The sequence below is a fragment of the Rhinoderma darwinii genome, chromosome 3 (genome assembly GCF_050947455.1).
Source record: "Rhinoderma darwinii isolate aRhiDar2 chromosome 3, aRhiDar2.hap1, whole genome shotgun sequence".
Lineage (NCBI taxonomy): Eukaryota > Metazoa > Chordata > Amphibia > Anura > Rhinodermatidae > Rhinoderma > Rhinoderma darwinii.
The window spans coordinates 103,108,892-103,121,276 of NC_134689.1; the positions used below are offsets into that span (position 1 = coordinate 103,108,892).

General features: G+C 44.9%; 1 protein-coding gene across 2 annotated transcripts in view; it reads left to right on the forward strand.

Moving 5' to 3' along the window:
* DPYSL3 (dihydropyrimidinase like 3) overlaps window positions 1-12,385 on the forward strand; it is a 156,077-nt gene that overhangs the window by 116,050 nt on the left and 27,642 nt on the right. For both annotated transcript variants that reach the window (XM_075856518.1, XM_075856519.1), the window contains exon 2: window positions 9,888-9,976. In XM_075856518.1, coding sequence (XP_075712633.1) covers window positions 9,888-9,976 — 89 coding nt within the window. The remainder of the gene's footprint in view (window positions 1-9,887; window positions 9,977-12,385) is intronic.

The following is a 12,385-nucleotide window of genomic DNA, read 5'->3' on the forward strand; positions in this document are numbered from 1 at the left end:
AACATTAAAATTGTCATTTAAGTGTTCTTTTCCAGGCGGATTTATCTGCTTTAGTTATTTTAACGCAAAAATTCTAAACTCTGTTTCTTTATAAACGCTACAGACATGGAAACATTTGTAATGTTGTTATATGATATACTCAGACTTTCATGGCTGACGTGGTAAGCCCATTAATGGTCCCTGTTCTTACATTCATCTGCTGTCCAACCTTGAAGCAGGTTCAGAGCAAAATGTCACTCTTTATTTCTCTGCTCCCAGTTCTAACTTGGACTATGTAACAAAAAAGTGTATGATCATATGTGGTGAACCTACAGTATGTGTATAGACATATAAATCTTTTCCTTTAGCAGCAGGTCTGATCTACCCATACATACGTAGAGCTTTGGGCAATTCACATACCTCTAATGGATTTGCAAGGAATTTGATTATTGTGCATTTGAATTATTGGATAACTCGTGTTGCTAAAGCAAGTGATTCTAATAATGGTATTATATTAGGGAGGTAACATAATAAGAACCAAGACCATTAGGGGGGATTCACACGAGCGTGATTTCCGTGCGTGCAGGCCGCGTTTTTTTCGCGCGCCACGCACAGCCCTATAGAAGTCAATGGGGCAGTTCAAACAGTGCGTGATTTTTGCGCAGCGTTTGTTCGCTGCGTACAAAACGCGTCAGGTTCAATATCTCTGCGTATTTCGCGCATCACGCACCCATTGAAGTCAATGGGTGCGTGAAAATCACGCATGTCATACGGTTGCAGCAGCGCCAAACGCGCGTTTTTCACGCAGGACACGTTGTCTCTATGCTAAGGAGTTTGAACTAACGAGTTGAAAGCAGCAGAAAAGCAGGAAGTAGCTTACACAGCAGGTTTTCAAAAAGAGGCCAAACCGTTTACTACAGCACCACAAGCAGCTTGCAGCCATGCCTCGGCAGATGGATGTGGCTAAGCTCATCGCGTTAGTTCAGGAGCGTCCGGAGGTCTGGAACACCCATGCGGAGTCATACCATGACCGCACAGTCAAGGAGGCAGCATGGGAGCATATTGCCGAGGCGCTGTTCGAGCAGGAGTGGGCCGACAGCCGCACCCGTGACCGCCAACGCATTGGTGAGTGTATATATGTGTGTCGACATCTATGTGTATAATGACATCCATATTGCCTATTGCGTCCCTGGTGAATCAATGCCTGTCATTGGCAACGTTTCCGTTCAGTGGCATCTTTATAGTATCATCAAGTTAGGTGTGTTCTTGTGTGGACGTGTGGTACAGTAGTTTATATGCACTGTCTGTGTGCGCAGTAACATCTGGTGTGTTTGTTGAATGATGTGTTCTTTATTAATCATACAGTGGACGATGTAAAGAGACGGTGGCAAAGCTCAAGGGACCAGTTCCGGAGAGAATATGGTTCCGGCGGGCGAAGCGGAGAAGGTGGCACCAGGAAACGCCGCTATATTTATTATGAGCAGCTGTTGTTTCTGCGGGAAATAATGGACATGCGACCGTAAGTACTCGTTGTTGTCCCTTTTTGCAAACGTGACCTACCAAAAATGTCAGATACGCCAAAGCAGCTTTGTGTTTGCACAGTAAATTGGGTTCCTCAACTGACGTCTCCCCTATATTCTAGAACTAGCGACACTCTTGACGCGTCGGAAGAGGAGGCACGGCCCGAGTGTAGCCAGGCGTCCGAATCCGCTGCTCCCCTGGTCACCCTAACCCCGGAGCCCACCAGAGAGGATCCTGTCCCAGTCGCCTCAGCGCCTGAAGCTAGCCATGCAGCACCCCGCCGCAGACGCCCTGTCAACCCACCCGCAGGTGCACTTGTGGACGCGTGTGTTCTGGAGTACCTGCGCCGTGCAGCTGATGAGGACAACCACGATTTTTTTTGTCGCAGCATGGCACCTTTAATGCGGCGGGTACCAGTGCATAGGCTGGTGCGGCTGCAATCGAATATGCTGTCGCTAATCTTCAGTGCTACACCCCCGCTTAGTCCAGGGCGGTGCTTCACATCTATCGAGCAGTGGCGTAGTGTCTTTATGCCCTCTGCGGGGGTCCATTTGCCAGGGCCCTCCCAACCTGCCCCTGGGATATCGCAGATGCCGCAATATCCTCCAGCCCCAAGATACCTCTCCCCTGGCCCAATGGCTGTCCCTGTCCGTCACTTCCCTCCATACTCCCTTCCTGCCCCAAGTTTACAGCCTCCCATGCAGCCTCACGGCTACCAGACGCAGTATCACCCCCACTATGCTGTGCAGGAACATCCTCATCAGGGCCGGGGACAGCATAGTGGTGCGGATATGTCTGCTTACACCTCGCCGCCCCATGCCTATCACAATCTGTAGGGGCGCGTGTATGTTCTAAGGCCAAATGTTAAAAAGCCATGACAGCCTAGGAATCCTTCCATGTTTCTTTATGCTATGCATCATGTTGGTGCCAATTTTTGTTGGGATATGTTCTCCCGCGTGTGTATTTTTCTGTTATGGAGTCTCTGTGCCAAAAACATAAATGCCAAAGTTTTATATATTTCACTCCCGTGTGGACAATCCTTCTGTTACATAGCTCACCGATTTCTACAGCCTCTACCGCTATGAGGTGCCATGGCGTAAGAGGTTTGGAAGGTATGACATTCCTCCACCACATCGTTGAGGTCTTCGTTGATCGGAAGGGGTTTGGATTACCAGGAACTGAGGTGTTATTAGTATACTTATTGTTTGCCCATACCTACCTTTACTCACGCAGAAAGGGGTGCTGACATATAGGGCAGGAAATCCTTTGTCTACACAAGAGGATGTTATGTCCAGGAATTATTGGCTTAAAAAAAGGGTATTCCAAACGCCTCCCGAGCTTTAAGCTCGCAACCCACGTCAAGGGGCCTCAAGTTTTGCGAGTCCCTAACCCTCCCCCCCCCCCCCCAAACCAAAAAAGGACTAGAGAGATAAACAGACGTTCGAGAAAAGAATACTAACTTCACCACACCTCAAATGGCTATGTTCTGGCAGGTTACATCTCAAGGCTGGCTGTCAAAATACTCTGCAAATTGGTGGCGCACCCGCAGGCCAGATGTCGGTGGCTGCCCAGGCCGAGCAGCCTGGGCGAGGCTGGTGGTGGGTGCAGATGTTAACATATATTGCCCATCATGAGCGGCATCATGGATGCGGGTAAAGTTGTGCAGCACAACACAGGCTTTGATCACACATGTCACATTTGACGGCGACCTTTGCATTGCTGTCATCAGGACCCTCCACTTGCTGGTCATGATGCCAAAGGCGCATTCCACCACTTTCCGTGCTCTGCCTAGCTGGTTATTGAAAATGCGCCTACGGTTATCCATGCCCCTCCGCGCATATGGACGCATGACTTGTCTGCTGACGGCAAAACCCTCATCTGCAACCATAACATAAGGAACGGGTGGACCGCTGGTGCCAGGGAGGATGCTAGGCTCGGGAACATCAAGTTGGTTAGACATTAGACGCTGGCCCATTCTGGACGAGCGAAAAATGCGGGCATCCGCAGAGCTTCCATAGGACCCGATGTCCACGATGGTAAAGCACAAATTACAGTCCGACAAGGCCAGCAAGTCTATGGAAAAAAACTGCTTGTAGTTGAAGTATCGAGACCCAGAGTGGGGGGGTTTCTGGACACGGATGTGCTTCCCATCGAGTGCACCAATACAGTGGGGAAATTGGGTGTCGGTTTCAAACTGCTGCGCTATTCGAAGCCAGTGTTGGGCCGTAGGCTGAGGGATCACGCTGCTCTTCAATCTCAGCCACAGGACCACACAGGTTGCTGGGACAATGCCGGAAATAGTGGACACTCCAAGAAGGAATTCGAAATGGTAGCTATTGCCGGTCGCCAAAAATCTACAGGAAATCATGAAAACAAACCACAAAGCAAACATGTTAGGTAGGACATGAAGCACCTAAATCAATGTGTAACCTGGATAACAAAACAGCACATACCATAAGGTGACAAGGAGACGCTCCTCTGGGGAAATACAGTGCTGCATGTTGGTGTCCTGATAGGTTATTCCAGGCCGAACCAGCTCCAGCAGCATATCAAAGGCAGGCACAGACAGGCGGCAAAAGGAGCGTAATTTTTCAGGGTGACGACGGAGGTCAGCAAAGAGGGTATGAAAATGCCCTTTTGAGGTGCGTTGGGCCACTATTGGGTGAACCCACATCCTACCTGATCTCCGCCGGTGTGGCCGTAGAATGCTACCGCATTGGCCAAACCTCCGGGATAGCATCCATGCTAATAGGACACGGGCCAGAGAGCTAGGTGGCATCAATGCAGTGTGGCATACAAAGTAACCGCAAATACTGGTTGGAACACTGGGTTGCACCAAAAGCACACAAATGAATAAACACAGGTGCACACATCAAGCAGGGGTGTTGCATTCTTGGCCGTTTTTGATGCTGGCGTAAACAGAACAACTGCGTGCGTTTTTTATACTTGCGCAAAAACGCAACGTTCGTCTGAATCTGCCCTTAAGGCCTTGTTCACACAGTGTTGTTATGATGACGTTACAGATGATTCTTTAGTTAAATTTTTTTGCGCAAGCTGAGTTTCTTTCCAAAAAATGTCGTCTTTATTTTTTGATATTTACTTTTTCTCTGTTTAGGATCCACGTCTTTTTTAGCCCCCAAAAAGGCATCAAAAACTGCAGCGAGTGATAAGTTCATAGTAAATAGACAAAATGTTATGTTATACTTAGAATCTCTAGCATTCTCCAGATGAAAACGGGAACAAATAAGTCTGCAATCCTACTGAGTAGTGGGCGAGTGATTTCACAGGTTTCAGTCAGGGCCATTGACTAAACATGTGGAGTTTCAGTGCCTTTATGGTAAAGGTGGCCATAGACATTAAATTAATGTTGGCTAAATTCCCCCCTCCCACCCACACACTATGCCCCCTGAAAACAATTGTGACAGACAGTGCCCCATAAAAATAGTTCCACACGCTGTGCCCCCTGAAAATAGTGCCATGGACTGTGCCCCATACAAATAATAGTGCCGCACACAGTGCCCCATGTAGTCAGGGACACATACAGTGCCCCCTGTAGACGGTGATACGCACGCGCGCACGCACACACACACACACACACACACACAGTGCTCCCAGAAGACAGTGCCTCCTGTAGGTAGTCCCCCACACAGTGCTTCTGTAGATAGGGCCACACACACAGTGGTCTTTGTGACTTCAGACCCCTGATTAGACCTCAGGCCAGACTAAAAAGAAAAAGAAAATGTTATGGAAACAAAATAAATAGATGACTCTTCTTATTAATCCCCCTGCCGTCCCAGCAGTGACATTAAGGGCTTATTCAGACGAACGTAAAATACGTCCGTGCAACGCGCGTGATTTTCACGCGCCTCGCACGGACCTATGTTAGTCAATGGGGCCGTTCAGACTGTCCGTGATTTTCACGCAGCGTGTGTCCGCTGCGTAAAACTCACGACATGTCCTATGTTTGCATGTTTTTCGCGCATCACGCACCCATTGAAGTCAATGGGTGCGTGAAAACCGCGCACGGCACACGGATGCACTTCCATGTGCCGCGCATGATGCGCGCTGCAGTAGTCAAAACTATGAATGAAAACAGAAAAGCACCACGTGCTTTTCTGTTTACAAACATACAAACAGAGTGTCATAATGATGGCGGCTGCGCGAAAATTACGCAGCCGCGCATCATATGCTGCTGACACACGGAGCTGTTATGGACCTTTTGCGCGCGCAAAACACCGCGCTTTTTGCATGCGAAAAACGCACACGCTCATGTTAATCCGGCCTAAGGTTGTCTCTGCCGGTCTTGCAGTGATGATGTCACGTACATCATTCATGTGAAAACCTCAGCTAATCAATATTAGCGCTTGAGCGACAGGAATTTAAAAGGTGAGTAATCATTTATTTATTTTTTATAAATAAGATTAACTGCAGAAACGTAAAAAATTTTCACCGACAATTATTATTGCCAGTAAAAAAAAACACTCAGCCGGGCTAGTCGTTTACCGGCCGGGTAGTAACCCTAGCTCGAAGTGACTAGAGCAGCACTTTTCACTGCTGTCCGTTGGGATCCCCTGATCATTTTCCATTGAACCCCTGATGATGCGGTCATTAGTTCTGTTCCCCGGCATTTCAAGGTCCACTTTATGTAGACTGCTAGGATTCAGTAGGATAGCTTGAGTAACGCACAGACCTCATTTTGCTCAAAGAATGATGTGATCCTCTGGCTGCATCCAGACTGTTTTCCCCTAAGCTCTGAGTCATGAGGCAGATGAGTCCTAACTGTGGAGTAATTCTCGCTCTGTACTATTCAGGAAACAGCATTAATTGAAAAACAGAGTAAGTACACACAATGTGTACCAGATGTTCTTTGTACATCCCAAATGGCGATGTAACAGACATTGAACCAAATGAGAGAATACATTTATATATTTGTATTAGTACATTGTATATGTCAATGTATAATATCCAGTACATTAAAAGTTCTTCACAATGACAGAATGGAAAATATCACAAGACTGGTACTTATGGATACTATAAACCGATTGTTACCACTGAAATTGGCTTTTTACTACTTGTGGCTACCTTTACAGTGATGTGTATATCATAAGACCATTGCTTTCTGTTGACTGTCAGGCAGCCAGTACACCTAGAAATTTGCTGCCAGCACCACTTTTATTTTCTATTAAAGTCCATGAAGGTTCTTCTCACCAGGCTACTAAAAGTTTGAAATTGGCTCCTGGTCTGGTACAATTGACTCATACGGTATTATATGGATCTTGGTAAATTACATTGACATAAACAGTTGTCATCACAAAGCTCTAACCAGAATTAGCGAACCCAAAGCATTACACTACGTAGGAGAATGGTCTAGTTACATAGGTTGAAAAAGACACAGGTTTATCAAGTTCAACCTCTCTCAATAAATTACCCGTCATTGATGTCTGAAACGTCTTTCTTCCACACGCAATGGGTGTCCCCTGGTCCTTTGTAAAGTCCTTGTAAAAAACTGATTGGGGCAGATTTACTACTTTGTCTGGGCTCAGAAAGTGTCAAAAAGTTTTAGTGCAAATTGGTGCATGTGTTTTTTTTTTTTTTTAAAGTGTTCAAAAAAGAGGGTGTGGCTAAGTAGAAATGGGCTGTGGCTTAAAATGCACAAATGTGCTCCAAAACTGCGCCAAAAAACTGGCACACAATTTGGTGCAGAATAAGCCAAATGAAAAGTGCCTTTGAACACTCTCCAGCTCTCCTTTTATCCTTTTTACAATGTGGAGCTCAAAACTGAATCCCATATTCAAGACAGATATACTTATACGTACGATTAACATTGCACAAGCAGGAGTATCCCCAAGGAAACCAAGTCTAAAAAATGTTCTAAAAATATCATGTGTTTTCATCACGTCACTACTTCCTTTTTTCAGTGACAGTCTTATGACTGGGCCTCAAGGCAGCAATGAAGACATTTGGTTAAGAAAGAGTCGTATTGAATCCCCTGGATGTAAAGAAAAGCGCAGTTCTCACTAATATTTGAGCAGTATTCCTGTTTTTGTTTTCTTTTTAATAAAATATGGAAATGGATCCCAGAAAAAGGAACAAACGAAAAACCTTCTCAAACCTTTCCTTCTGTGATCCATTTGTGTATTAGGAAAATAAAGCAAAGAGCTCCTCTGACCCTAGCATCGTGTTAAGTATACTGCATTGTGAGGCCGGGTCTATATGCTGTGACCTTGTGAAGATCTGACCGTTATGCTGAGTGTTTAGACATAGCAAGTTTGAAGAGGCTCCGTATGAATTATCCATCAATAGCTTAGAAACACCATAGACGATCCTAGAAGCAACTGCAAATCCAGCAGTGTCCCCTATACAGGCAAAGGCCTCATTTTTGAGGTTGCTTATATGGCAGTAGAACATTGACTGTGAAAACACGTGTGGTGCGTGTGTATATTGTTCAAACAAGTGACGATCACGAAAGTTGCCAGTCAGATTATACATTTCAGCGTGTACGCTCACCCCATCTTCAGATCAATAGGACATGTCCAGACACTAAACAAGATGAGATCTACTCCTGTTTGTCTTGCCTCATCAATAATACACTAGGAGCGCTTTCCGGTCCCTTTTTTTTCTCTTTTGAGGTAATATGACCATCATGCTGCCGGTGGATTATATTTTGAGCAGCACTTGTGTATGAAGATGTGTAACCGTGTTGTGCCTGGACCACACAACCATTAGGGTAGAGTCTGATATTTCGCTGAAGGATATACAAAACCTCTGGATACTTGTCTCATGAAGCGCCCCCTGGTTTTGGTTCTCTTTTGAAATACATGCTGCATGCCTGCCCTGGGGAATCACCCGTCGGCTCCTTGCAATGTGAAGACTTACGATTCCTTTTTTTAAATAATGGGGTCTGTTTTGTAACAAACACACTTGAAACATAAAGTAGTAGTCATCTTACCACTAAACTGAGAAAAATGAAACATTGTAGTTATACATGAGATCCTTCATGTACAAGATACAGATAGAAGCCGTGCCCATGCACTGATATTCCTCGCTGTCCACTGAATAAGCTCTTTTACTTCAACTGAATTTGAGATGCCAATCTCTTTGTCTTCTAATAGAAGGGCATTTTACTCATTGAATGTTCATTGAATTGCACTGAATGGTATTCGGGCTTACAGATCTATTGGTAGTTTACCATCGTACTCTGTGTGGTCCTATAAAGGGTTGCTGTAAGTTTCCATGCCAGTTAGCATCTATAAAAAAAAAAGGATTTTCGCTCAAGATCCTGCAAGAAAGCGGTAATAAATAATGTTTGTATATGAATGTCATAGGTATTTGCTTCTCCTGCTACTGAGGCTACATGGTGACTTCTGTTGAGGTTAGACCATATCCGATGTCTTAGGGGGAGTTCAAAAACGGTCGAAAATGTCTCCCATTGATTTTGATGGGAGGAAGAGGAAAAGCGGAAAAACCGTCTCGTGGGAAAAAGAAGGGCCATGCCCTATCTTCGGGCGCTTACGCCTCTGACCTCCCATTGACATCAATGGGAGGCAGAGAAAGCGTATTTCACAGCGTTTTTTGCTCAACGGCCACAGGCGAAAAACGCCACGAAAATTTGCCTCAAAATTCCAAACTGAATTTTGAGGCAGATTTTCCGCCTGCAAAAAACTCTGTGTGAACTCAGCCTTAAGCTGCACATTAGCTTCGGCGCTATCTGGTGGTTTACATCTATAACGTAATCCACAATGCTCTGCTAGATCCGTCATATGACAGATACCAACAGCTCCCGATGGACCCCATCGACTTAGAATCAGGTCCGCTGTGGTGTCTGTCTTCTTGTCAGAAGCAATAGCGCTTCTATCTCCCTTCAAATCTGTCCCCCTCTCCCTATTGAAATAAACATGTCAATCCTAGCATGCATGTTTAGAGGGAGGTTTGAAGAGAGAGATGTTGGTGTTCTGTCCACAGCTATTTTACATGTTTCGCCGGCTGTACTGTTGGAGCACCCCGTTATTCTATGATGCGTCTCAATATGGCTGCTTTGTGGCCCACCCCTTTAGTTGGTGATGTACAGTGCATTGGGTCTAGGCTTTGATATGATAAGATGTCCTGGTAAAGTAATCCATTCCTTGGTGCTGCTGTCATGATACCCCACTTCCAGCAATGTCCCCAATAGACTGTGCTCCCTGATGTTGTATTGTGGGGGTAAGATTGGCAGGAGGCTTAGCAGGATTGTCTATATTAATTACTTGCATTCATTTTACCATAACAATAATATGTGTAAAATATAATGTGAAATCTGCGTATAAATTTTATATCAGTGCTGATATATCATAGTCACTACACCAGTACCACGATATGCAACTAAAACCTTATATTTTTATCTTTTCCAGAGTGATCGTCTTCTGATCAAAGGAGGTCGGATAGTGAACGATGACCAGTCTTTTTATGCGGACATCTACATGGAAGATGGCCTCATCAAGTGAGTCTTATGAAATCATTCTTTTCTCTCCATGTATTTCCATAGCCTTTTATATGTACATATAGATAGTTTTTTTTTCTCTAGTTATTCCCTTGCTGAGTTATTGATTTTGATATAAGAAAACTCTGTACACACTTTTTCTAATATGGTTTTTGCCATAACTGTTAATAAGTTTTAAAAGCATCTTGACCAGGGTCAGATATGCCACTTAATATACTATAGTGATAAATGTGCAACACGATAACCAAATCATTGGTAGATATGTAAAAATAATAACCCTCATTTATATGATGCCACCACCTTACACTTAAAGGGGTTGTCGGGGAATAAATTTTATTTAAATTTTAACTTAATTAGTCATATATAAAAACATTTCTAATATAGTGTCTGCTTACCTGTGCCAGCGTTCTCCTGTTCTGATCTGCTGTCACGTGACCGCACCAACGGTTAATTTTTTAGTTCCAGTGAGGTACCGTGTCTTTGCTCAGCCAGCACTTCCGGCTAAGAAAAGCACGGCGTGTCGTCAACTTCATTTCCAGGCAGTGGGCCGGGCGGATGTTTCATGAGCTCTTCATAGCTCCGCCTCCTCTGGTCCCACCGCCTGTAGATGTAGTTGATGACGCGCGGTGTCTTTACACAGCAAGAAGTGCTGGCTGAGCAAAGACACGTAGCGTCATCAATCTTAGTACACGTCCCCTCCTTCTATCTCGTCATCCACGCCTCCTCAGCCCTCTTCACATTCGTAGTTCCCGCACTGCCTGGCCGTCTTGTCTCTTCCCTAACACGCCCCCTCCTCCTTTTATCTTGTCCTCCACGCTCCCTCCTCCTCCTCTATTGTCCTCCTATAGCTAATGTCCCTTTTTTTTTTTATCTATTAGCCTAATTACTGTCTGCAACAACATTTGTTAATTTCAAAACCACAAAAAAGGCCATACTTACTAAGTGGGTGGGTGAAAACTCGTTCCCAGCAGGACGCAGACAGGTAAAAAAATGCTGCAGAAGGAGGGTGCATTAATAGCTTTTCTGTTTACATTCATAGTTTGGCAGCTGTTGCGCGAATCACGCTCGTCCCACAGAAGTGCTTCCGTGTGGTGCGCGTGATTTTCACGCACCCATTGACTTCAAATGGGTGTGTGATGCGCGAAATACGCCCAAAGAACGGACATGTCGTGACTTTTTCGCAGCGAACTCACGCTGCATAAAAATCACGCAACTGTCTGCACTGCCCCATAGACTAATATAGGTCCGTGTGACCCGCGTGAAAATCACGCTCATTGCACGGACGTATATCCCGTTCGTCTGAATAAGCCCTTACACTGACACTCATTTATCGCACACTTGTGAGCACTTAGTTCGCCACTCCCCTCAAGACTAGTGAGAGTGGCTATCACTATTTAATGCACACTCCTTCTGCAGCATTTTCTGACCTGTCTGCGTCCTGCTGGGAATGGGTTTTCACCCACCCACTTAGTAAGTATGGCCTTTTTTATGGTTTTGAAGTTATCTATGTCCCATTTTTTTCTGCTGAACATTTGTTAATTGAATAAAGTGTTCAAACTGTTTTCATCTATCTGTTGGACTGGTTTATTAATCTCCAAACCACAGCACTACATTATACATTATACTGTGTAAGACTGTGTGCAGGGAGGCAGCTGCCTGGAATTAGAGCAGGGAAGGACCTGTGAACATAGAGGGGCGTGGCAGTATGCAAATAGCAGAGATGCTTTGGAGGAAGGGGAGGGGATGCAACTGTCTCCTCAGATGCAGCAAGGGATCATGGGTATGGTGGGTTACAGGACAGGAAACAGCCAGGACCAGAAGCAAGGGATGTAGACAAACAGAAAGAGCAGCAGTGACAATGGAGATCAAACAGAAACTGGTTAGGAGGTTAATAGGGGGTATTGGGGAAGGCAAACCAAGGCTGTGGGACACTTGTTACAATTTTTTTTTTCCTGGACAACCCCTTTAAGGGAAGCTGAAATATATAGTAAAATGAGTAAGCAAATGAGCAATGCAACACAAGGAGAGAATTGAGCTTGAGCTATTAATTTGTACATTGTCACCCCAAATTATAGATATTTTCATCACATCTCATTGCACACAATGGAGAGAATATATCTATAGGTTGGCACCAGTTTTCTGGCTTAAAAAGTCACAAGTTTTGGCGATCGCCATAGTTGCGCTAAAATTTGCAACTTTTTACGCCACTTTCCAAAAGTGGCAAGAAAATAGGGCGGGGGTTAGCTGAAGGGGTGGTATCTCAACCAGACTGACCTATATACCATAATTTAGGCCAGAATCTGGCATAAGTTATGGTGCATATCTACACAGCCGTATATTTTGTATTTCTGTTTCACGGACAGCCAAGAAGCCAAATTTATTTAGAGGTGTGCACCTCTTAATAAATTT